Below are 26804 nucleotides of genomic sequence, written 5' to 3' on the forward strand. Positions count from 1 at the left end.
TGGGATGTTTGTAGGGGGGTGAGGTGGGTTTTTGTGGAGGAGGGGAGGGTGGTGAGAGGGTGGTGAGGCCGCTTTTCTGGGGGGAGGGTGGGGTGATTTAAAATAGGGGGGAGGTTTTATTGTTGGGGGGGTGAGGGGGGTGATGTTTGTAGGGGGGTGGGGTGCTGCATTGTTGGGGGGAGGTGGGGTGGTGGTGATGTTAAGGGGGGTGAGGGGAAATTTAAGCTGGAGGAATTTAGTGGTGGGGATGTTAGGGAGGGGGGTGAGTGCCTTTCGGAGGAGGGAGTGGTGGTGATGTTTGTAGTGGTGGGGGAGGCCGCTTGCTGAGGGGGGAGTGGTGTGATGAGTGGAGGGGGTTTCATTGTTTGGGGGAGGGAGTGGTGGTGATGTTAGTAGTGGTGGTGAGGGTGGATTGCTGGGGGAGGGTGAGTGGTGGTGATGTTAGTAGTGGTGGGGAGTTGCATTGCTGGAGGAGGAGGGGGTGGTGATGTTAGCAGGGGGGTGGTGGGGGCCCCATTTCTGGAGGGAGGGGTGGTGGGGATGTTGGAGTCGTGGGTGAGTGCCGATTTCCCGGAGGAGGTGGAAAGGGTGATGTTAGTAGTGGTGGTGAGTGCCGTACGCTGGGGGAGGAGGGGGGTGATGTTAGTAGTGGTGGGGGAGCCGGGATTGCTGGAGGAGGGAGGGTGGTGATGTTAGAGTGGTGGTGAGTGCTGAATTTCTTTGGGAGGGAGGGTGGGGATGTTTAGTGGTGGGAGGCGGATTTCTGGAGGAGGGGGAGAGGGGATGTTAGAGGGGGTGGGCTGGATTGCTGGGGGGAGGAGTGGTGGTGATGTTAGAGGGGGGGTGAGTGCCTTTTGGGGAGGAGGGGGGTTGTGGGTGATGTTAGTAGTGGTGGGGAGTCGGATTGTTGGGGGAGGGAGTGGGGGATGTTAGTAGTGGTGGTGAGGGGGCATTTTGAGGGAATGGGGTGATGTTAGAAAGGGGGGTGAGGCTGCATTGCTGGGGGATGAAAGGGGGGTAGTTACAAAAAGGGGGTATGCGCATTGCCTGGAGGAGGTGAGGGGGTGATGTTATAGGGGGGGGAGGCCATTCTGGGGGATAGGGGTGGGAGGTTTGAAGGGGGGTGAGGCTGTTCTGGGGGAGGGGTGTGAGTTAGGGAGGTGGTGAGGCCCATTTGGAGGAGGAGGGTGGGGATGTTAGAAAGGGGGGTGAGTGCTGGATTTTGGAGGAGGTGAGTGGGGGTGATGTTAGTAGTGGTGGGTGGAGTGCTGCATTGCTGGGGGAGGTGAGGGGGGTGTTGTGTGAGTTTAATAAATATAATGGCCCACAGGCCGAGGTGTCAGTGTGTCCAGACGGGGTTTTACATTTCGGCGACACTGTCATCCTTCACGCACCTGTCGTCCAGCCTCGCAAAGGTCAGGATACAGCTCTTGAAGGTCAGGATGCAACTCTGTCTCTTATCTCCGTCAACATAACGTAATCCACTAGTTCCTCAAGACTTGTAAAAGTATTGTATATGTCTTTATTGTTGGATAATAGCTCTATCAATGTTGGTTAGATGGTATGTTATGTTGTTCAGGAGCACCTAGACCTTCCTTGGCGTGTACCATCTCTGCTACACCATCTCGTCAAGCACTGGTTAAGAACCAGTACCATGATGTACCTCTCACAGCCTGCCCTGTCTACCACCAGCCTGTCCTCAAGAACGTCTTTACTATCCTACCGTCAGTACCCAAGCTTTCTCTGTTTTATCCTCAGTACCCAAGCTTTCTCTGTTTTATCTTCAGTATTTAAGCTTTCTCTATTTTATCTTCAGTACCCAAGCTTTCTCTGTTTTATCTTCAGTACCCAAGCTTTCTCTGTTTTATCTTCAGTACCCAAGCTTTCTCTGTTTTATCTTCAGTACCCAAGCTTTCTCTGTTTTATCCTCAGTACCCAAACTTTCTCTGTTTTATCCTCAGTACCCAAGCTTTGTCTTATCTTCAGTACCCAAGCTTTCTCTGTTTAATCTTCAGTACCCAAGCTTTGTCTTATCTTCAGTACCCAATTTTTTACTTATTATTAATATTATTATTATTATTATTATTATTATTATAATTATTAATATAATTAATTAATTATGATTACTAATGAAAGTACTATTGCGTGACAGTCGTGGGTCTGGTCAGCATGAAGGCAGTGTACTGTGTTATGGTGACCCCTTCGACCTGACGCACAAGTTAGGAGGTCAACATGAACCTCTGTACGTGACCTCTCCCGTGGGGTCAGCCTTGCACTCTGGCAGGGAGAGCAGACGCCAGGAGGTACTACTCAAGCCTCACTCTACCTCGCACTCAGCCTGGCGCCTCCAGCCCTCTGATCCGCACCTTAGACTCACCTACGAGGGTCAGTCTGTTGAGGTAGGTGAAGGTATCACCTCCTGACACCTAACTTGATGCTATGTTAATTACTCTTATTACACTGAGGCTGTGTTAATTACTCTTATTACACTGAGGCTGTGTTAATTACTCTTATTACACTGAGGCTGTGTTAATTACTCTTATTACACTGAGGCTGTGTTAATTACTCTTATTACACTGAGGCTGTGTTAATTACTCTTATTACACTGAGGCTGTGTTAATTACTCTTATCATACTAATGCTATATTAATTCATGTTATCATAGTGATGTTATGTTAATTTATGTTATCATAGTGATGTTATGTTAATTCCTGAGACCATGCCGTCCCTAATGCTACTTTAATACCACATTAATCCCTAATACCATATTAATCCCTAATACCACATTAATCCTTGATACCACATTAATCCCTAATACCACATTAATCCCTAATACCACATTAATCCCTAATACCACATTAATCCCTAATACCACATTAATCCTTGATACCACATTAATCCCTAATACCACATTAATCCCTAATACCACATTAATCCCTAATACCACATTAATCCCTAATACCACATTAATCCTTGATACCACATTAATCCCTAATACCACATTAATCCCTAATACCACATTAATCCCTAATACCACATTAATCCCTAATACCACATTAATCCTTAATACCACATTAATCCCTAATACCACATTAATCCTTAATACCACATTAATCCCTAATACCACATTAATCCTTAATACCACATTAATCCCTAATACCACATTAATCCCTAATACCATATTAATCTATAATACCACATTAATCCTTGATACCATATTAATCCCTAATACCACATTAATCCTTAATACCACATTAATCCCTAATACCACATTAATCCCTAATACCATATTAATCTCTAATACCACATTAATCCTTGATACCACATTAATCCCTAATACCACATTAATCCCTAATACCACATTAATCCCTACTACCACATTAATCCCTAATACCACATTAATCCCTACTACCACATTAATCCCTAATACCACATTAATCCCTAATACCACATTAATCCTTAATACCACATTAATTCCACGTCATTTATAACTTGTTCCTTCCTGGAAGGGAAGAAGGTACCTCGGTGTTCAACCAGGGGAGGTACCTCGGTGTTCATCCAGGGGAGATACCTCGGTGTTCAACCAGGGAAGATACCTCGGTGTTCAACCAGGGGAGGTACCTCGGTGTTCAGCCAGGGAAGATACCTCGGTGTTCAACCAGGGGAGATACCTCTGTGTTCATCCAGGGGAGGTACCTCGGTGTTCATCCAGGGGAGGTACCTCGGTGTTCATCCAGGGGAGGTACCTCGGTGTTCAACCAGGGGAGGTACCTCGGTGTCCATCCAGGGGAGGTACCTCGGTGTACATCCAGGGAAGGTACCTCGGTATTCAACCAGGGGAGATACCTCGGTGTTCATCCAGGGGAGGTACCTCGGTGTTCATCCAGGGGAGGTACCTCGGTGTTTATCCAGGGGAGGTACCTCGGTGTTCAACCAGGGGAGATACATCGGTGTCCATCCAGGGGAGGTACCTCGGTGTTCATCCAGGGGAGGTACCTCGGTGTTCAACCAGGGGAGATACCTCGGTGTTCATCCAGGGGAGGTACCTCGGTGTTCAACCAGGGGAGATACCTCGGTGTTCATCCAGGGAAGGTACCTCGGTGTTCAACCAGGGGAGATACCTCGGTGTTCATCCAGGGGAGGTACCTCGGTGTTCAACCAGGGGAGATACCTCGGTGTTCATCCAGGGAAGGTACCTCGGTGTTCATCCAGGGGAGGTACCTCAGTGTTCATCCAGGGAAGGTGCCTCGGTGTTCATCCAGGGGAGGTACCTTGGTGTTCAACCAGGGGAAGTACCTCTGTGTTCATCCAGGGGAGGTACCTCGGTGTTCAACCAGGGGAGGTACCTCAGTGTTCATCCAGGGGAGGTACCTCGGTGTTCAACCAGGGGAGGTACCAAGGTGTTCAACCAGGGGAAGTACCTCAGTGTTCAACCAGGGGAGGTACCTCGGTGTTCAACCAGGGGAGGTACCTCGGTGTTCATCCAGGGGAGGTACCTCGGTGTTCAACCAGGGGAGGTACCTCGGTGTTCAACCAGGGGAGGTACCTCGGTGTTCAACCAGGGGAGGTACCTCAGTGTTCAACCAGGGGAGGTACCTCGGTGTTCATCCAGGGGAGGTACCTCGGTGTTCAACCAGGGGAGGTACCTCGGTGTTCAACCAGGGGAGGTACCTCGGTGTTCAACCAGAGGAGGTACCTCGGTGTTCAACCAGGGGAGGTACCTTAGTGTTCAACCACGGGAGGTACCTCGGTGTTCAACCAGGGGAGGTACCTCGGTGTTCAACCAGGGGAGGTACCTCGGTGTTCATCCAGGGGAGGTACCTCGGTGTTCAACCAGGGGAGGTACCTCGGTGTTCAACCAGGGGAGGTACCATGGTGTTCAACCAGGGGAAGTACCTCAGTGTTCAACCAGGGGAGGTACCTCGGTGTTCAACCAGGAGAGGTACCTCGGTGTTCATCCAGGGGAGGTACCTCGGTGTTCATCCAGGGGAGGTACCTGGGTGTTCATCCAGGGGAGAGGTGTTCATCCAGGGGAGGTCGGTGTTCATCCAGGGGAGGTACCTCGGTGTTCATCCAGGGGAGGTACTTCAGTGTTCAACCAGGGGAGGTACCTCGGTGTTCATCCAGGGGAGGTACCTTGGTGTTCATCCAGGGGAGGTACCTCGGTGTTCATCCAGGGGAGGTACCTTGGTGTTCATCCAGGGGAGGTACCTCGGTGTTCATCCAGGGAAGGTACCTCGGTGTTCAACCAGGGGAGGTACCTCGGTGTTCATCCAGGGAAGGTACCTCGGTGTTCATCCAGGGGAGGTACCTCAGTGTTCATCCAGGGAAGGTACCTCGGTGTTCATCCAGGGGAGGTACCTTGGTGTTCAACCAGGGGAAGTACCTCAGTGTTCATCCAGGGGAGGTACCTCGGTGTTCAACCAGAGGAGGTACCTCGGTGTTCAACCAGAGGAGGTACCTCGGTGTTCATCCAGGGGAGGTACCTCGGTGTTCATCCAGAGGAGGTACTTCAGTGTTCAACCAGGGGAGGTACCTCGGTGTTCATCCAGGGGAGGTACCTCGGTGTTCATCCAGGGGAGGTACCTTGGTGTTCATCCAGGGGAGGTACCTCGGTGTTCATCCAGGGGAGGTACCTCGGTGTTCAACCAGAGGAGGTACCTCGGTGTTCAACCAGAGGAGGTACCTCGGTGTTCAACCAGAGGAGGTACCTCGGTGTTCAACCAGAGGAGGTACCTCGGTGTTCATCCAGGGGAGGTACCTCGGTGTTCAACCAGGGGAGGTACCTCGGTGTTCAACCAGAGGAGGTACCTCGGTGTTCATCCAGGGGAGGTACCTCGGTGTTCATCCAGGGGAGGTACCTCGGTGTTCAACCAGAGGAGGTACCTCGGTGTTCATCCAGGGGATGTACCTCGGTGTTCATCCAGGGGAGGTACCTCGGTGTTCATCCAGGGGAGGTACCACGGTGTTCATCCAGGGGAGGTACCTCGGTGTTCATCCAGAGGAGGTACCTCGGTGTTCATCCAGAGGAGGTACCTCGGTGTTCAACCAGGGGAGGTACCTCGGTGTTCATCCAGGGGAGGTACCACGGTGTTCATCCAGGGGAGGTACCACGGTGTTCATCCAGGGGAGGTACCTCGGTGTTCATCCAGAGGAGGTACCTCGGTGTTCAACCAGAGGAGGTACCTCGGTGTTCAACCAGAGGAGGTACCTCGGTGTTCAACCAGAGGAGGTACCTCGGTGTTCAACCAGAGGAGGTACCTCGGTGTTCAACCAGAGGAGGTACCTCGGTGTTCATCCAGAGGAGGTACCTCGGTGTTCAACCAGAGGAGGTACCTCGGTGTTCAACCAGAGGAGGTACCTCGGTGTTCAACCAGAGGAGGTACCTCGGTGTTCATCCAGAGGAGGTACCTCGGTGTTCATCCAGAGGAGGTACCTCGGTGTTCATCCAGAGGAGGTACCTCGGTGTTCATCCAGAGGAGGTACCTCGGTGTTCAACCAGAGGAGGTACCTCGGTGTTCATCCAGAGGAGGTACCTCGGTGTTCATCCAGAGGAGGTACCTCGGTGTTCAACCAGGGGAGGTACCTCGGTGTTCATCCAGAGGAGGTACCTCGGTGTTCATCCAAGGCATTAGATTCTTCTTCTCTGGGTCAAACCTATTATCTGCCATTCATCGTCCCTTCCCCGGTGCCCAGGCACTGTAATGCCCCTGTGAGTTTAGCACATGGGCATGACTAACCCCGGGTGTTGTGACAGGTGGGCGCCCGGGTGATGATGATCCAGACTATGACCAACCAGCCTATGGTTATAGAAGAGGAGTTCTCAACCCGCACTATCTTCGGTCAGGTGAGTCCCCTGCTCTAGGTGAGTCCCCTGCTCTAGGTGAGTCCCCTGCTCTAGGTGAGTCCTGTTCTAGGTGAGTCCCCTGCTCTAGGTGAGTCCCCTGCTCTAGGTGAGTCCCCTGCTCTAGGTGAGTCCTGTTCTAGGTGAGTCCTGTTCTAGGTGAGTCCCCTGCTCTAGGTGAGTCCCCTGCTCTAGGTGAGTCCCCTGCTCTAGGTGAGTCCTGTTCTAGGTGAGTCCTCTGCTCTAGGTGAGTCCCCTGCTCTAGGTGAGTCCCCTGCTCTAGGTGAGTCCCCTGCTCTAGGTGAGTCCTGTTCTAGGTGAGTCCTCTGCTCTAGGTGAGTCCCCTGCTCTAGGTGAGTCCCCTGCTCTAGGTGAGTCCCCTGCTCTAGGTGAGTCCCCTGCTCTAGGTGAGTCCTGTTCTAGGTGAGTCCTCTGCTCTAGGTGAGTCCCCTGCTCTAGGTGAGTCCCCTGCTCTAGGTGAGTCCCCTGCTCAGGTGAGTCCTTTTCTAGGTGAGTCCCCTGCTCAGGTGAGTCCTTTTCTAGGTGAGTCCCCTGCTCTAGGTGAGTCCTGTTCTAGGTGAGTCCTCTGCTCTAGGTGAGTCCCCTGCTCTAGGTGAGTCCCCTGCTCTAGGTGAGTCCCCTGCTCAGGTGAGTCCTTTTCTAGGTGAGTCCCCTGCTCAGGTGAGTCCTTTTCTAGGTGAGTCCCCTGCTCTAGGTGAGTCCTGTTCTAGGTGAGTCCTCTGCTCTAGGTGAGTCCCCTGCTCTAGGTGAGTCCCCTGCTCTAGGTGAGTCCCCTGCTCAGGTGAGTCCTTTTCTAGGTGAGTCCCCTGCTCAGGTGAGTCCTTTTCTAGGTGAGTCCCCTGCTCTAGCTGAGTTACTGCTACGTTAATTAGTTCTCTAAGTCAACCAAGTCCTTGAGAGAGAGAGAGAGAGAGCTCAACCAAGTCCTTGAGAGAGAGAGAGAGAGCTCAACCAAGTCCTTGAGAGAGAGAGAGAGAGAGCTCAACCAAGTCCTTGAGAGAGAGAGAGAGAGCTCAACCAAATCTTTGAGAGAGAGAGAGAGAGAGAGCTCAACCAAGTCCTTGAGAGAGAGAGAGAGAGCTCAACCAAATCTTTGAGAGAGAGAGAGAGAGAGAGCTCAACCAAGTCCTTGAGAGAGAGAGAGAGAGAGAGCTCAACCAAGTCCTTGAGAGAGAGAGAGAGAGCTCAACCAAGTCCTTGAGAGAGGGAGAGAGAGCTCAACCAAGTCCTTGAGAGAGAGAGAGAGAGAGCTCAACCAAGTCCTTGAGAGAGAGAGAGAGAGAGCTCAACCAAGTCCTTGAGAGAGAGAGAGAGAGCTCAACCAAATCTTTGAGAGAGAGAGAGAGAGAGAGCTCAACCAAGTCCTTGAGAGAGAGAGAGAGAGAGCTCAACCAAGTCCTTGAGAGAGAGAGAGAGAGCTCAACCAAGTCCTTGAGAGAGGGAGAGAGAGCTCAACCAAGTCCTTGAGAGAGAGAGAGAGAGAGCTCAACCAAGTCCTTGAGAGAGAGAGAGAGAGAGCTCAACCAAGTCTTTGAGAGAGAGAGAGAGAGAGAGAGAGAGAGAGACAGAGAGAGAGAGAGAGAGAGCTCAACCAAGTCTTTGAGAGAGAGAGAGAGAGAGAGAGAGCTCAACCAAGTGCTTGAGAGAGAGAGAGAGCTCAACCAAGTGCTTGAGAGAGAGAGAGAGCTCAACCAAGTGCTTGAGAGAGAGAGAGAGAGAGAGAGCTCAACCAAGTGCTTGAGAGAGAGAGAGAGAGCTCAACCAAGTGCTTGAGAGAGAGAGAGAGAGAGAGAGAGAGAGAGCTCAACCAAGTGCTTGAGAGAGAGAGAGAGAGAGCTCAACCAAGTCCTTGAGAGAGAGAGAGAGAGCTCAACCAAGTCCTTGAGAGAGAGAGAGAGAGATAATTTACACTTACCAAACAGTGTTGGTGTATGTAAATTCATTATGAAATATATTTTGTCAAAATTAGTAAGAATATTAAAGGATATAAGTGGAGTGTCGGGGTAGTTTCCGTATCTCCACTAGCAGACGGAGGATCGAGCCTGCATCTCTTGAATCACCCACCACAGTTGTCAGCATGTAAAGTGTCGTGGAACTCTACGGTTCCTCACCACCGTTTTTCAAATTAGAATTACTGAAGTTGAGTGTGTTAGTTGTCAATTGACAAAAGCATTTGTCGATAAATACTTGACCCGTGGTGGCCTTGTGTGTGTGTGTGTGTGTGTGTGTGTGTGTTAATTTTTATATAAATCTTTAGGGAAATTCGGATTAATTCACCATATATTATATATATATATATATATATATATATATATATATATATATATATATATATATATATATATATATATATATATATATATATATATATATATATATATTATATATATATATATATATTTCAACAAGTCGGCCGTCTCCCACAGAGGCAGGGTGACCCAAAAAAGAAAGAAAATCCCCAAAAAGAAAATACTTTCATCATCATTCAACACTTTCACCACACTCGCACATTATCACTGTTTTTGCAGAGGTGCTCAGAATACAACAATTTAGAAGCATACACATATAAAGATACACAACATATCCCTCCAAACTGCCAATATCCCAAACTCCTCCTTTAAAGTGCAGGCAACATTGTACTTCCCATTTCCAGGACTCAAGTCCGACTATATGAACATAACCGGTTTCCCTGAATCCCTTTACTAAATATTACCCTGCTCACACTCCAACAGATTGTCAGGTCCCAAGTACCATTCATCTCCATTCACTCCTATCTAACACGCTCACGCACACTTGCTGGAAGTCCAAGCCCCTCACCCACAAAACCTCCTTTAACCCCTCTCTCCAACCCTTTCGAGGACGACCCCTACCCCGCCTTCCTTCCCCTATAGATTTATATGCTTTCCATGTCATTCTACTTTGATCCATTCTCTCTAAATGACCAAACCACCTCAACAACCCCTCTTCTGCCCTCTGACTAATACTTTTATTAACTCCACACCTTCTCCTAATTTCCACACTCCGAATTTTCTGCATAATATTTACACCACACATTGCCCTTAAACAGGACATCTCCACTGCCTCCAACCGTCTCCTCGCTGCTGCATTTACCACCCAAGCTTCACACCCATATAAGAGTGTTGGTACTACTATACTTTCATACATTCCCTTCTTTGCCTCCATAGATAACGTTTTTTGACTCCACATATACCTCAACGCACCATTCATCATTTTTTCCTCATCAATTCTATGATTAACCTCATCCTTCATAAATCCATCCGCCGACACGTCAACTCCCAAGTATCTGAAAACATTCACTTCTTCCATACTCCTCCTCCCCAATTTGATATCCAATTTTTCTTTATCTAAATCATTTGATACCCTCATCACCTTACTCTTTTCTATGTTCACTTTCAACTTTCTACCTTTACACACATTCCCAAACTCATCCACTAACCTTTGCAATTTTTCTTTAGAATCTCCCATAAGCACAGTATCATCAGCAAAAAGTAACTGTGTCAATTCCCATTTTGAATTTGATTCCCCAAAATTTAATCCCACCCCTCTCCCAAACACCCTAGCATTTACTTCTTTTACAACCCCATCTATAAATATATTAAACAACCATGGTGACATTACACATCCCTGTCTAAGACCTACTTTTACCGGGAAGTAATCTCCCTCTCTTCTACACACCCTAACCTGAGCCTCACTATCCTCATAAAAACTCTTTACAGCATTTAATAACTTACCACCTATTCCATAAACTTGCAACATCTGCCACATTGCTCCTCTATCCACTCTATCATATGCCTTTTCTAAATCCATAAATGCAATAAAAACTTCCCTACCTTTATCTAAATACTGTTCACATATATGCTTCAATGTAAACACTTGATCTACACATCCCCTACCCACTCTGAAGCCTCCTTGCTCATCCGCAATCCTACATTCTGTCTTACCTCTAATTCCTTCAAATATAACCCTACCGTACACTTTTCCTGGTATACTCAGTAAACTTATTCCTCTTTAATTTTTACAATCTCTTTTGTCCCCTTTCCCTTTATATAAAGGGACTATACATGCTCTCCACCAATCCCTAGGTACCTTCCCCTCTTTCATACATTTATTAAACAAAAGTACCAACCACTCCAACACTATATCCCCCCCTGCTTTTAACATTTCTGTCATGATCCCGTCAGTTCCAGCTGCTTTACCCCCTTTCATTCTACGTAATGCCTCGCGTACCTCCCCCACACTTACATTCTGCTCTTCTTCACTCCTAAAAGATGGTATACCTCCCTGGCCAGTGCATGAAATTACCGCCTCCCTTTCTTCCTCAACATTTAAAAGTTCCTCAAAATATTCTCGCCATCTACCTAATACCTCCCTCTCCCCATCTACTAACTCCCCTACTCTGTTTTTAACTGACAAATCCATACTTTCCCTAGGCTATCTTAACTTGTTTAACTCACTCCAAAATTTTTTCTTATTTTCATTAAAATTTCTTGACAGTGCCTCTCCCACTCTTTCATCTGCTCTCCTTTTGCACTCTCTCACCACTCTCTTCACCTTTCTTTTACTCTCCATATACTCTGCTCTTCTTATAACACTTCTGCTTTGTAAAAACCTCTCATAAGCTAACTTTTTCTCTTTTATCACACCCTTTACTTCATCATTCCACCAATCACTCCTCTTTCCACCTGCCCCCACCCTCCTATAACCACAAACTTCTGCCCCACATTCTAATACTGCATTTTTAAAACTATTCCAACCCTCTTCAACCCCCCCACTACTCATCTTTGCACTAGCCCACCTTTCTGCCAATAGTCGCTTATATCTCACCCGAACTTCCTCCTCCCTTAGTTTATACACTTTCACCTCCCTCTTACTTGCTGTTGCCATTTTCCTCTTATCCCATCTACCTCTTACTCTAACTGTAGCTACAACTAAATAATGATCCGATATATCAGTTGCCCCTCTATAAACATGTACATCCTGGAGCCTACCCATCAACCTTTTATCCACCACTATATAATCTAATAAACTACTTTCATTACGTGCTACATCATACCTTGTATATTTATTTATCCTCTTTTTCATAAAATATGTATTACTTATTACCAAATCTCTTTCTACACATAGCTCAATTAAAGGCTCCCCATTTACATTTACCCCTGGCACCCCTAATTTACCTACTACTCCCTCCATAACATTTTTACCCACTTTAGCATTGAAATGACCAACCACCATTACTCTCACACTTTATTCTAAACTCCCCACGCATTCACTCAACATTTCCCAAAATCTCTATCTCTCCTCTACACTTCTCTCTTCTCCAGGTGCATACACGCTTACTATAACCCACTTTTCACATCCAGTCTTTATTTTACTCCACATAATCCGTGAATTAATACATTTATAGTCCCTCTTTTCCTGCCATAGCTTATCCTTCAACATTATTGCTACTCCTTCTTTAGCTCTAACTCTATTTGAAACCCCTGACCTAATCCCATTTATTCCTCTCCATTGAAACTCTCCCACCCCCCCTTCAGCTTTGTTTCACTTAAAGCCAGGACATCCAGCTTCTTTTCATTCATAACATCCACAATCATCTCTTTCTTATCATCTGCACAACATCCACGCACATTCAGACTTCCCACTTTGACAATTTTCTTCTTCTTATTCTTTTTAGTAATCTTTACAGGAAAAGGGGTTACTAGCCCATTGTTCCCGGCATTTTAGTTGACTTTTACAACACGCATGGCTTACGGAGGAAAGATTCTTATTCTACTTCCCCATGGATATAAAAGGAAAAGTAATAAGACCAAGAATTATTAAGATAAAATCAAAGAAAACTCAGATGAGTGTGTATAAATAAACGTGTACATGTATGTGTAGTGTGACCTAAGTGTAAGTAGAAGTAGCAAGACGTACCTGTAATCTTGCATATTTATGAGACAGACAAAAGACACCAGCAATCCTACCATCATGTAAAACAATTACAGGATTTCGTTTTACATTCACTTGGCAGGACGGTAGTACCTCCCTGGGTGGTTGCTGTCTACCAACCTACTATATATATATATATATATATATATATATATATATATATATATATATATATATATATATATATATATATATATATATATGCAAGGAATTCGCAAGAGCAGGCGAAATATACACAAACATTAATCTCTGGCTGAAGGAGACTCGAACCTACGAACCTTGGAACAAGGTACGTAGTGCTTTACCAATCTACCCACACTGTACCAATACCTTGCAGTCCAGCTTGCGCTAGACTTTGATCCAAGGCAGCCAGCTTTCAGGGAGAAGGCTTACAGCTTTTCATATATATATATATATATATATATATATATATATATATATATATATATATATATATATATATATATATATATATATATATATATATATATATAATAAGATCACAGTAAACAGGTGATATCACAATATACAGAACAACTACTGTGAAAAATAGTGAAATTCCAGGTGCTTTCGTGATTTCTCACATTATCAAGGAACAGTTTCTTAAGGTACCTAGAATATGAGCCACAGGAGGTGACTGTCACTCAGGTACCTACTTATTGCTACTTATTTTTTTAAATTCTCAGTTAACTACAAGAACTGTATTTAGCTTAACAGGTATTGTATTCAATGTAGCAAATATAGTATTTAACTTGGCATGTATTATATTTAACTTAGTAATGATGTATCTAGCCTAGAAGTTATTGTATTTAAGATAGCAGGTATTGTAGTTAACGTAGAAGATATTGCAGGTATTGTAGACATTAGTAGATATTGCATTAAATTTAGTAAATATTGTATTCAACTTAGTAATATTGTATTTAACTTAGCAAGTGTTGTATTTAACTTAGGAGAGATTTTTAACATGGTCCTATTGTCTTATTACTGGGGACAAAACAAGACAAAACAAATGAGGTAGTAATTATGGACGAGGTAGATTATAAGGGAAAATGAATATGGTATTAGAAGACGGGGGGACTTAGGTACCTCTTAGGCACATAGTGTTCAAGATAGTGAACATAGGGCTAGCAACGTACTTTGCATCTGTGCGTCTGCCAGACTGCTAGAAGTACTTGTAAGCAAGCCTGATCCTGGCTATTACAACATCAGTCTGTTTACATTGAGAGTTGCTAAATCAACATACTTCGTTTATGTTATCATAGTGGGTTATGAATCTACTCAGACTTCTAACTTCATTCCCATAACATTCAGTTTCATTATTTACTTCTAATATTATTCTCAATCACTTGACTCTGTATATCCGTGATGTTGAGAGAATGTGTCACATGTCCTCAGGAGCAACAAGTGAGTGTTGGTGTGGTGACCCGAGCCACTACCAGAGCTGCTTCCACTATTGCTTTCCTCACCTGGACCAGAAGAACTCCTCGCCAGGGCTCACCCCAAGGAGACAGCGACTCACAGAAGGAACCCCTAGAGGAAGACGTCCTTCAGGGAGAGCGGGAGAAGCAGGAGGAACTAAGGGAGCGAGAGAAGGAGAAGGAAGAGGAACAGAAGCTGCTGGAAGAGAGGGTAGAGGGGCTGAGGCTAGTGTTAGATGATGTGGAGAATAATGACGATGTTGAGGAGCGTTAATGGTGGTAGTAGTGGTGGTGGTGGTGATAGTAGTGGTGGGGGTTATAGTAGTGGTGGTGGTGATGACAGTATCTCAAGAGCCTCCATCTTAACTTAGAGAAAGCGTATCTCTGTGGTCTTAATGACCCTCGTGTAGTTGACGGTTTTAAACCCCCGTATTTCATTGTTGAATCTGAATTCCGAGGGAAGGGAGAGGCAACTGCATCTCCTTGGATCAAGAACCCTTCACCAGCTTCAAGCGTTAAACGGCTGAAGACTTATCTAGTGTTTGTTTCCTGCTAATTTTGTCTTAATTCACAAGCTGTATAGCCCTTGTGGCTTAGCGCTTCTTTTTGATTATAATAATAATAATAATTCTCTTAATTCACGTCTAAACAATTATGATTCTTCAATTTTAATTGTCCATTCAAATGGGTAATTTATCGTGCACTTGATATCATCGTGTAGACGGTAGCGGCTAGTTTAGTGTGCACTATATATCCTCTGGACACTAGTAACTAGTTTTTTTGTTCACTTCGTAACTTCCTGTGGGCGGTAGATGCTAGTCTAACCCTGGCTACACGAAACAGTAAGCCAGTGTAAGCCTGCCTGCGATAACATTAAACTAGCCTAGGCCTGGCTACACGAAACAGTAAGCCAGTGTAAGCCTGCCTGCGATAACATTAAACTAGCCTAGGCCTGGCTACACGAAACAGTAAGCCAGTGTAAGCCTGCCTGCGATAACATTAAACTAGCCTAGGCCTGGCTACACGAAACAGTAAGCCAGTGTAAGCCTGCCTGCGATAACATTAAACTAGCCTAGGCCTGGCTGCACGAAACAGTAAGCCAGTGTAAGCCTGCCTTCGATAACATTAAACCAGCCTAGGCCTGGCTACTGCAACATCAGTCAGTCTGCTCACATTACAAGTTGCTCCATTAACTAGCTTATCTCCGTTCATCTTGTAGTGAATAATGGATCAATCACAGACTTCTGACCCTCTGCCTATGACATCTACATTATTTACTTCTCTCCTAAGATATATATATATATATATATATATATATATATATATATATATATATATATGTCGTGCCGAATATGTAAAACTGGTCAGTTAGCAAGAACTCATTTAAAATTAAGTCCTTTCTAAAATTTTCTCTTATACGTTTAAAGATATATTTTTTTCATTAATGTTAATGTAAAAATTTATAATTTTGCACCAAAAGAATCTTAGAAAACTTACCTAACCTTATTATAACAAGAACAATTTATTTTAGCCTAACCCAACTAAATATATTTTAGATTTGTTTACAATAATTTAATACTAAACAAACACAGTGAAATATATTTTTTTCGTTAGGTTAAGAATGATTTTGGCGAAATTATTGCATACACAAATTTTCGCTTGTCCTATATGGCAAGATGAGCGTTGCTATTTAAGCCAAGATCGCAAGTTCTGCCTATTCGGCACGACATATATATATATATTATATATATATATATATATATATATATATATATATATATATATATATATATATATATATATATATATATATATTGGTACCTTATTTATGACGTCACTTATTTTACCCACGGGGAGCACTAAACCCCTAGGGGTCATAGAACCTTAGGGGAATGGATAACAATCATGTTTGATCCATGGAAAGGGAGGACAGCTCTGGTTCCTTGGATCAAAGGGACGTGCTGTGTTGAAACTGCTTGATTATTATTTTGGTGGTAGTGAAGGGCTTTTGAGCCAAGGAATTAGTCTCCTATCCTTGGATCAAACCTGGTTACCTCCTCTTCCTCAGGAGCTATATGACCCCTGTGAGTTTAGCGCTTCCTCCTGCCTATAATAATAATTATTATTCTATGATTAATAATCATATTAAAAAATGACAATATTAATAATTATAATCGTAATAATTAAGTCTGTATCGTGTATATTCGCAGTATGTTCAGATATGTGTATATTTATTGTATATACGATGTATACACACACACATACCCCACTAAGTGCAAAGTCATGAAGATTGGGGAAGGACAAAGAAGACCGCAAACGGAGTACAGTCCAGGGGGCCAGAGACTACAAACTTCACTCAAAGAAAAAGATCTTGGGGTGAGTATAACACCGAGCACATCTCCTGAAGCGCACATCAACCAAATAACTGCTGCAGCATATGGGCGCCTAGCAAACCTCAGAACAGCATTCCGACATCTCAATAAGGAATCATTCAGGACACTGTACACCGTGTATGTCAGGCCTATATTGGAATATGCGGCACCAGTTTGGAACCCACACCTAGCCAAGCATGTAAGGAAACTAGAGAAAATGGAAAGGTTTGTAACAAGACTAGTCCCAGAGCTAAGGGGTATGTCCTAGGAGGAGAGGTTAAGGGAAATCAATCTGACGACACTGGAGGACAGGAGAGATAGGGGGGATATGATAACGACATATAAAATACTGAGAGGAATCGACAAGGTGGGCAGAGACAGAATGTTCCAGAGATTGGACACAGCAACAATGGGACACAGTTGGAAGTTGAAGACACAAATGAATAACTGGGATGTTAGGAGGTATTTCTTCAGCCACAGAATTGTCAGGAAGTGGAATAGTCTGGGAAGTGATGTAGTGGAGGCAGGATCCATACATAGCTTTAAGAAGAGGTATGATAAAGATCATGGAGCAGGAAGAGTGACCCAGTAGCGAAGAGTGAAGAGGCGGGGCCAGGAGCTATGAATCGACCCCTGCAACCACAACTAGGTGAGTACACTCGCACATACACACTATGTGTATACCTGGAAAGGGTTTCGGGGGGTCAACGCCCCCGCGCCCCAGTCTGTGACCAGGCCTCATAGTGCATCAAGACCTGATCAGCCAGACTGTTACTGTTGGCTGCACGCAACTCGACGTAGGAACCACAGCCCGGCTGGTCAGGTACTGACTTTAGGTGCCTGTCCAGCTCCTTGAAAACAGCCTGGGGTCTATTGGTAATCCCCCTTATGTATGCAGTTGAAAAGTCTTGGGCCCCTGACATTTATTGTCTTACAGTCACATCAAAAATAAAATGTTAAATAACATAAAAGTGTCTTTTGTATAATTCCTCATAAATACAAGAATTGTACTCGTTATCAACTGTAAGAATTGTACACGAGAGGAACTGTTTGCTCCGTCTACCAGCTATGAGAATTGTGTTGACTACATAATCATGGAATTGTTTCATATTATTGGTGAGAATTGTAGAGGTGTTTTATATTTAGGATTTGTTGATGAGAATTGTAGAGTTGATGAGAACTGTAGAGTTGTTGATGAGAATTGTAGAGTTGATGAGAACTGTAGAGTTGTTGATGAGAATTGTAGAGTTGTTGATGAGAATTATAGAGTTGTTGATGAGAATTATAGAGTTGTTGATGAGAATTGTAGAGTTGTTGATGAGAATTGTAGAGTTGATGAGAATTATAGAGTTGTTGATGAGAATTATAGAGTTGTTGATGAGAATTGTAGAGTTGTTGATGAGAATTGTAGAGTTGTTGATAGGAATTGTAGAGTTGATGAGAATTATAGAGTTGTTGATGAGAATTATAGAGTTGTTGATGAGAATTATAGAGTTGTTGATGAGAATTATAGAGTTGTTGATGAGAATTATAGAGTTGTTGATGAGAATTGTAGAGTTGTTGATGAGAATTGTAGAGTTGATGAGAATTATAGAGTTGTTGATGAGAATTATAGAGTTGTTGATGAGAATTGTAGAGTTGTTGATGAGAATTGTAGAGTTGTTGATAGGAATTGTAGAGTTGATGAGAATTATAGAGTTGTTGATGAGAATTATAGAGTTGTTGATGAGAATTATAGAGTTGTTGATGAGAATTATAGAGTTGTTGATGAGAATTATAGAGTTGTTGATGAGAATTGTAGAGTTGTTGATGAGAATTGTAGAGTTGATGAGAATTATAGAGTTGTTGATGAGAATTATAGAGTTGTTGATGAGAATTATAGAGTTGTTGATGAGAATTATAGAGTTGTTGATGAGAATTGTAGAGTTGATGAGAATTATAGAGTTGTTGATGAGAATTATAGAGTTGATGATGAGAATTATAGAGTTGTTGATGAGAATTATAGAGTTGTTGATGAGAATTGTAGAGTTGATGATGAGAATTATAGAGTTGTTGATGAGAATTGTAGAGTTGTTGATGAGAATTATAGAGTTGTTGATGAGAATTATAGAGTTGTTGATGAGAATTGTAGAGTTGTTGATGAGAATTATAGAGTTGTTGATGAGAATTATAGAGTTGTTGATGAGAATTGTAGAGTTGATGAGAATTATAGAGTTGTTGATGAGAATTATAGAGTTGTTGATGAGAATTATAGAGTTGTTGATGAGAATTATAGAGTTGTTGATGAGAATTATAGAGTTGTTGATGAGAATTATAGAGTTGTTGATGAGAATTGTAGAGTTGATGAGAATTATAGAGTTGTTGATGAGAATTATAGAGTTGTTGATGAGAATTATAGAGTTGTTGATGAGAATTATAGAGTTGTTGATGAGAATTATAGAGTTGTTGATGAGAATTATAGAGTTGTTGATGAGAATTATAGAGTTGTTGATGAGAATTATAGAGTTGTTGATGAGAATTGTAGAGTTGTTGATGAGAATTATAGAGTTGTTGATGAGAATTATAGAGTTGTTGATGAGAATTGTAGAGTTGTTGATGAGAATTGTAGAGTTGTTGATGAGAATTGTAGAGTTGTTGATGAGAATTGTAGAGTTGTTGATGAGAATTGTAGAGTTGTTGATGAGAATTGTAGAGTTCTTGGGAGATGTACGGTTATATGAAGATGCTGAGAATTGTGGAGCTGAAGAAGGAGGTAGCTTCATTACCTTGGATCGAGAGCACCTTCCACAAACTGTAAAAATGCATCATTAAATCAAAATCGTGATGAAGAGCTCTTGATCCAGGAAACTAATAACAATATTTCTACCAGTACATGATATAAGGTATACAGACCATAGCTGACGTCAGTGACATACTGCTATATAGAAAGTCCCTTGTTATGTTGAGTATTTCCCGTAAATTAGGTCAGTTTTGTCCCAGGATGTGACCCACACCAGTCCACTAATACCCAGGATGTGACCCACACCAATCCACTAATACCCAGGATGTGACCCACACCAATCCACTAATACCCAGGATGTGACCCACACCAGTCCACTAACACCCAGGATGTGACCCACACCAGTCCACTAATACCCAGGATGTGACCCACACCAGTCCACTAATACCCAGGATGTGACCCACACCAGTCCACTAACACCCAGGATGTGACCCACACCAGTCCACTAACACCCAGGATGTGACCCACACCAGTCCACTAATACCCAGGATGTGACCCACACCAGTCCACTAACACCCAGGATGTGACCCACACCAGTCCACTAATACCCAGAATGTGACCCACACCAGTCCACTAACACCCAGGATGTGACCCACACCAGTCGACTAACACCCAGGATGTGACCCACACCAGTCCACTAACACCCAGGATGTGACCCACACCAGTCCACTAACACCCAGGATGCGACCCACACCAGTCCACTAACACCCAGGATGCGACCCACACCAGTCCACTAACACCCAGGATGCGACCCACACCAATCAACTAACACCCAGGTACCTATTTTACTGATGGGTGAACATTGGACAGCAGGTGTCTTAAGGAATCACGTCCTGATGTTTCCACTCGTACCGGGGATCGAGTCATTACTGTTTGATGTTTACCTGGAGTTTACCTGGAGAGAGTTCCGGGGGTCAACGCCCCCGCGGCCCGGTCTGTGACCAGGCCTCCTGGTGGATCAGAGCCTGATCAACCAGGCTGTCCATATCTGAAACTAGGTGACTGGTAGGTAAGATTGAAGCTAGGTGACTGGTTGCTAGGTAACATTGGAACTAGGTGATTGGCTGCTAGGTAACATTGGAACTAGGTGACTGGTTGTTAGGCAAGATTGAAATTGTGACTGGTTAACTGGTTTAATACTAGGTGACTGGTTGTTAGCTGGTTTAATACTATGTGACCGGTTGTTAGCTGGTTTAATACTAGGTGACTGGTTGTTAGCTGGTTTAATACTAGGTGACAGGTTGTTAGCTGGTTTAATACTAGGTGACTGGTTGTTAGCTGGTTTAATACTAGGTGACTGGTTGTTAGCTGGTTTAATACTAGGTGACTGGTTGTTAGCTGGTTTAATACTAGGTGACAGGTTGTTAGCTGGTTTAATACTAGGTGACTGGTTGTTAGCTGGTTTAATACTAGGTGACTGGTTGTTAGCTGGTTTAATACTAGGTGACCGGTTGTTAGCTGGTTTAAAACTATGTGACTGGTTGTTAACTGGTTTAAAACTATGTGACAGGTTGTTAGCTGGTTTAATACTAGGTGACTGGTTGTTAGTTGGTTTAATACTAGGTGACTGGTTGTTAGCTGGTTTAAAACTGTGACAAGTTGTTAGCTGGTTTAATACTAGGTGACTGGTTGTTAGCTGGTTTAATACTAGGTGACTGGTTGTTAGCTGGTTTAATACTAGGTGACTGGTTGTTAGCTGGTTTAAAACTGTGACAAGTTGTTAGCTGGTTTAATACTAGGTGACTGGTTGTTAGCTGGTTTAATACTAGGTGACTGGTTGTTAGCTGGTTTAAAACTGTGACAAGTTGTTAGCTGGTTTAATACTAGGTGACTGGTTGTTAGCTGGTTTAATACTAGGTGACTGGTTGTTAGCTGGCTTAATACTAGGTGACTGGTTGTTAGCTGGTTTAATACTAGGTGACTGGTTGTTAGCTGATTTAAAACTTTATGCTCGGGATGGCCGTAAAGACTGCTAATTACAATAGGGTCGTTAACGCTCCATATTATCTGTAAACCAGTTAAACCTTATTTTAATTCCTAAAATATTAAAAATTCAAAGTATATACAACTCTGGGGGTATGCAGCAATGGAATTAAGGCATTTTGACTGTCTTTTTGGTTATCCCAGGCAATTTAAACTAGGTATGATAATTGTACTAATGTGTACCTGTGCCTTAATAAACTTAACAGTGATGAGGCTTGGCTCAGTCTCCCATCCATCCAAAATTCCCATTTTCTACAACAAATTTATGAATGAAAGGTTGCCATCTTTCGCCATCGTCGCTTCTTTATTTATTGATTTATTGGCCTTGGCCACCAGTTAGAGATTGTATTTTCCTCCAAATACATTTGTGTATGTTGTATTTTGAGGTATACAAGGAGTTAATTAATAACAAAGTCAAACGGATGCAGTATGATACTAAAACGGAAGAGGATATATAAACATCTCAATGGCAAGAGGATTGAAGTATGAGATGCTCTTTTGTTTTAAGTGAAGCTGCAAATGGAGGATCAGATCCTACTGGGAGTCAGGTGTTGGAAGTGGAGTTGGATCCTACTATGAGTCGGGTGTTGGAAGTGGAGTTGGATCCTACTGTGAGGCGTTAATAAGGTGTTAGTAGTGGAGTTGAATCCTACTGGAGGATCAGATCCTACCGTGAGGTGTTCGTAATGGAGTTGGATCCTACCGGAGGATGAAATCTTACTGTAAATCAGGTGTTGGGAGTGAAGCTAGATCCTACTGTAAGACATTGCGAGTGGAATTGGATCCTACTGGAGAACCAAATCCTCCTTCGGAGGCACTAACAAGACATTAACAATAGAATTGGATCCTACTAGAGAATCAGATCCCACTACGAGCCAAGTTACAGCGGTGTCCCGAGTGGGATTGGATCCCACTGTCACTTATAGAGGTGTGAGTGGAGTTTTTAGCAGCCACTGTTGTGTTTACTGGCGGAGTGTGAGGTGGTGCCGCCGGGATAAGTCTTGACAAGTGTCGCTGAGGGATTGTGGAGTCTATACGAGAGATGCCGCTGGCGCAGCAGCCGGGACTGTGGTCCAAGCTTCAGGTACACAAGGATGATGAGGTTAGTTAACACTTGTGGGGGGGGGAAATGGGGGAGGGGGGGTTGAGATAATGGAGGGGTTAGTGCCCATCCCACACACGACCACCTGTGTGTGTCTTGGGGGACTATACGCCCATGTACGCCTCTATCACGCCCATGTTACGCCCACACTCACTCTCCCTCCACTATATATATGGGTTTATATTATTACCCCCATTTTTAAGTCTGTCATGCCATTATAACCAGGGAAATGCATGGGGAAGAGAGTATGGGGAGATATACTCAACCCACAGCCTCATTAACCTATAACTACCCTAGTTAACCTTATTAAGCTTTACATTAAAGCTTATTAGCAGCTTTAATGACCTACATAAAATAGATATCTAACATTTAATCTCTAAATACCATTATTTAGGGTATTTTTAAAATGACAAATAATTCAGTTGTCTCTAAGTCATATATTTACGGGTTTAGTGCTCAATTATATAATTTAAATGATTTTGCTTGAATGGGTTGTTTAAATATCTTGTATATCTTAAATATCTTACTTAAGGTGAACTTGACAGGTTGAGGTGAACTCAAAAACTTGGTAGTTTAAGGAGAACTTAATGGCAGCTTAAGTTCAGTCCCACGATAATAATATGCTTGAATTTTTTTTGAGATTGATGTGTCAGGGCGAACTTTGATGAGTTTGAAGGAACTTGACAAAAGTTGTGAGGAACTTGATGAGGCTCGATGCAAACTTGATGAGTTTGGAAGAATTTAGTAACATCTTCAAGCTAATTTGATGAAAACTTGAGAAAAAATTGATGGTTCCAGGGGAACTTGATGATGGTTCCAGGGGAACTTGGTGGTGGTTCCAGGGGAACTTGATGATGGTTCCAGGGGAACTTGGTGGTGGTTCCAGGGGAACTTGATGGTGGTTCCAGGGGAACTTGATGGTGGTTCCAGGGGAACTTGATGATGGTTCCAGGGGAACTTGGTGGTGGTTCCAGGGGAACTTGATGGTGGTTCCAGGGGAACTTGATGGTGGTTCCAGGGGAACTTGATGGTGGTTCCAGGGGAACTTGATGGTGGTTCCAGGGGAACTTGATGGTGGTTCCAGGGGAACTTGATGATGGTTCCAGGGGAACTTGGTGGTGGTTCCAGGGGAACTTGATGGTGGTTCCAGGGGAACTTGATGGTGGTTCCAGGGGAACTTGGTGGTGGTTCCAGGGGAACTTGATGGTGGTTCCAGGGGAACTTGATGGTGGTTCCAGGGGAACTTGATGGTGGTTCCAGGGGAACTTGATGGTGGTTCCAGGGGAACTTGATGGTGGTTCCAGGGGAACTTGGTGGTGGTTCCAGGGGAACTTGATGGTGGTTCCAGGGGAACTTGATGGTGGTTCCAGGGGAACTTGATGGTGGTTCCAGGGGAACTTGGTGGTGGTTCCAGGGGAACTTGATGGTGGTTCCAGGGGAACTTGATGGTGGTTCCAGGGGAACTTGATGGTGGTTCCAGGGGAACTTGATGGTGGTTCCAGGGGAACTTGATGGTGGTTCCAGGGGAACTTGATGGTGGTTCCAGGGGAACTTGGTGGTGGTTCCAGGGGAACTTGATGGTGGTTCCAGGGGAACTTGATGGTGGTTCCAGGGGAACTTGATGGTGGTTCCAGGGGGACTTGATGGTGGTTCCAGGGGAACTTGATGGTGGTTCCAGGGGAACTTGATGGTGGTTCCAGGGGAACTTGGTGGTGGTTCCAGGGGAACTTGATGGTGGTTCCAGGGGAACTTGATGGTGGTTCCAGGGGAACTTGATGGTGGTTCCAGGGGAACTTGATGGTGGTTCCAGGGAAACTTGATGGTGGTTCCAGGGGAACGTGGTGGTGGTTCCAGGGGAACTCGCTGGTGCTGCCAGGGGAACTTGATGGTGGTTCCAGGGGAACTTGATGGTGGTTCCAGGGGAACTTGGTGGTGGTTCCAGGGGAACTTGATGGTGGTTCCAGGGGGACTTGATGGTGGTTCCAGGGGAACTTGATGGTGGTTCCAGGGGAACTTGATGCTGGTTCCAGGGGAACTTGATGGTGGTTCCAGGGGAACTTGATGGTGGTTCCAGGGGAACTTGATGGTGGTTCCAGGGGAACTTGATGGTGGTTCCAGGGGAACTTGATGGTGGTTCCAGGGGAACTTGATGGTGGTTCCAGGGGAACTTGATGGTGGTTCCAGGGGAACTTGATGGTGGTTCCAGGGGAACTTGTGGTTCCAGGGGAACTTGATGGTGGTTCCAGGGGAACTTGGTGGTGGTTCCAGGGGAACTTGATGGTGGTTCCAGGGGAACTTGATGGTGGTTCCAGGGGAACTTGATGGTGGTTCCAGGGGAACTTGATGGTGGTTCCAGGGGAACTTGATGGTGGTTCCGGGGGAACTTGATGGTGGTTCCAGGGGAACTTGATGGTGGTTCCAGGGGAACTTGGTGGTGGTTCCAGGGGAATTTGATGATGGTTCCAGGGGAACTTGATGGTGGTTCCAGGGGAACTTGATGATGGTTTCAGGGGAACTTGATGGTGGTTCCAGGGGAACTTGATGATGGTTCCAGGGGAACTTGATGATGGTTCCAGGGGAACTTGATGATGGTTCCAGGGGAACTTGATGATGGTTCCAGGGGAACTTGATGATGGTTCCAGGGGAACTTGATGATGGTTCTAGGGGAACTTGATGATGGTTCCAGGGGACCTTGATGATGGTTCCAGGGGACCTTGATGATGGTTCCAGGGGAACTTGATGATGGTTCCAGGGGAACTTGGTGGTCGTTCCAGGGGAACTTGATGGTGGTTCCAGGGGAACTTGATGGTGGTTCCAGGGGAACTTGATGGTGGTTCCAGAGGAACTTGATGGTGGTTCCAGGGGAACTTGATGATGGTTCCAGGGGAACTTGATGGTGGTTCCAGGGGAACTTGATGGTGGTTCCAGGGGAACTTGATGTTGGTTCCAGGGGAACTTGATGATGGTTCCAGAGGAACTTGATGGTGGTTCCAGGGGAACTTGATGATGGTTCCAGGGGAACTTGATGATGGTTCCAGGGGAACTTGATGATGGTTCCAGGGGAACTTGATGATGGTTCCAGGGGAACTTGATGATGGTTCCAGGGGAACTTGATGATGGTTCTAGGGGAACTTGATGATGGTTCCAGGGGAACTTGATGATGGTTCCAGGGGAACTTGATGATGGTTCCAGGGGAACTTGATGATGGTTCCAGGGGAACTTGATGATGGTTCCAGGGGAACTTGGTGGTGGTTCCAGGGGAACTTGGTGGTGGTTCCAGGGGAACTTGATGGTGGTTCCAGGGGAACTTGATGGTGGTTCCAGGGGAACTTGATGGTGGTTCCAGGGGAACTTGATGGTGGTTCCAGGGGAACTTGATGGTGGTTCCAGGGGAACTTGATGGTGGTTCCAGGGGAACTTGATGGTGGTTCCAGGGGAACTTGATGATGGTTCCAGGGGAACTTGATGATGGTTCCAGGGGAACTTGATGATGGTTCCAGGGGAACTTGGTGGTGGTTCCAGGGGAACTTGGTGGTGGTTCCAGGGGAACTTGGTGGTGGTTCCAGGGGAACTTGATGGTGGTTCCAGGGGAACTTGATGGTGGTTCCAGGGGAATTTGATGGTGGTTCCAGGGGAACTTGATGGTGGTTCCAGGGGAACTTGATGATGGTTCCAGGGGAACTTGGTGGTGGTTCCAGGGGAACTTGATGATTGATTGTTCCAGGGGAATTTTATGATGGTTCCAGGGGAACTTTATGATGGTTCCAGGCAAACTTGATGATGGTTCCAGGCAAACTTGATGATGGTTCCAGGGGAACTTTATGATGGTTCCAGGCATACTTGATGATGGTTCCAGGGGAACTTTATGATGGTTCCAGGCAAACTTTATGATGGTTCCAGACCAACTTGATGATGGTTCCAGGCAAACTTTATGATGGCTTCAAGGAGCTGGACAGATATTTAAACTCAGTGCTGGATCAGCTAGACTGTGGTTCGTACGTTGGACTACGTGCGGCCAGCAGTAACAGCCTGGTTTATCAGACCCTGATCCACCAGGAGACCTGGCCATGGACCAGGTCACAGGGGCATTGATCCCCAGAATACCCTCCAGGCAGGTAGGCAAACCTTATGATGACTCTAGATAAACTATGATGGCTCTAGATAAACTATGATGGCTCTAGATAAACTATGATGGCTCTAGATAAACTATGATGGCTCTAGATAAACTATGATGGCTCTAGATAAACTATGATGGCTCTAGATAAACTATGATGGCTCTAGATAAACTATGATGGCTCTAGATAAACTATGATGGCTCTAGATAAACTTTATGA

General features: G+C 44.8%; 1 protein-coding gene and 1 long non-coding RNA gene across 2 annotated transcripts in view; both read left to right on the forward strand.

Moving 5' to 3' along the window:
- The first annotated feature begins 540 nt into the window (after positions 1 to 540).
- On the forward strand, positions 541 to 15953 carry LOC138855330 (cilia- and flagella-associated protein 161). The gene is made up of 6 exons (XM_070104236.1): positions 541 to 555; positions 1331 to 1436; positions 1580 to 1724; positions 2153 to 2399; positions 6757 to 6846; positions 14212 to 15953. The coding sequence occupies exons 1-6, from the start codon at positions 541 to 543 to the stop codon at positions 14506 to 14508; spliced, it is 900 nt and encodes a 299-aa protein (XP_069960337.1). The 3' UTR covers positions 14509 to 15953.
- Positions 15954 to 22019: 6066 nt separating this feature from the next.
- The window catches only part of LOC138855308 (uncharacterized), a 332557-nt gene continuing 327772 nt past the window's right edge, over positions 22020 to 26804 (forward strand). Inside the window, exon 1 of the long non-coding RNA XR_011394523.1 lies at positions 22020 to 22470. This is a non-coding gene — a long non-coding RNA (uncharacterized lncRNA). The remainder of the gene's footprint in view (positions 22471 to 26804) is intronic.

Source organism: Cherax quadricarinatus, chromosome 89 (assembly GCF_038502225.1).
Source record: "Cherax quadricarinatus isolate ZL_2023a chromosome 89, ASM3850222v1, whole genome shotgun sequence".
Taxonomy (NCBI): Eukaryota; Metazoa; Arthropoda; class Malacostraca; order Decapoda; family Parastacidae; genus Cherax; species Cherax quadricarinatus.

Excerpts from the sequence above, each read along its gene's own strand:
- LOC138855330 (XM_070104236.1), top strand. Across the intron at positions 1,437-1,579 it reads TCAGGATACAGCTCTTGAAG|GAGCACCTAGACCTTCCTTG; the intron begins GTCAGGATGCAA and ends TATGTTGTTCAG. Across the intron at positions 1,725-2,152 it reads AACGTCTTTACTATCCTACC|TCGTGGGTCTGGTCAGCATG; the intron begins GTCAGTACCCAA and ends ATTGCGTGACAG.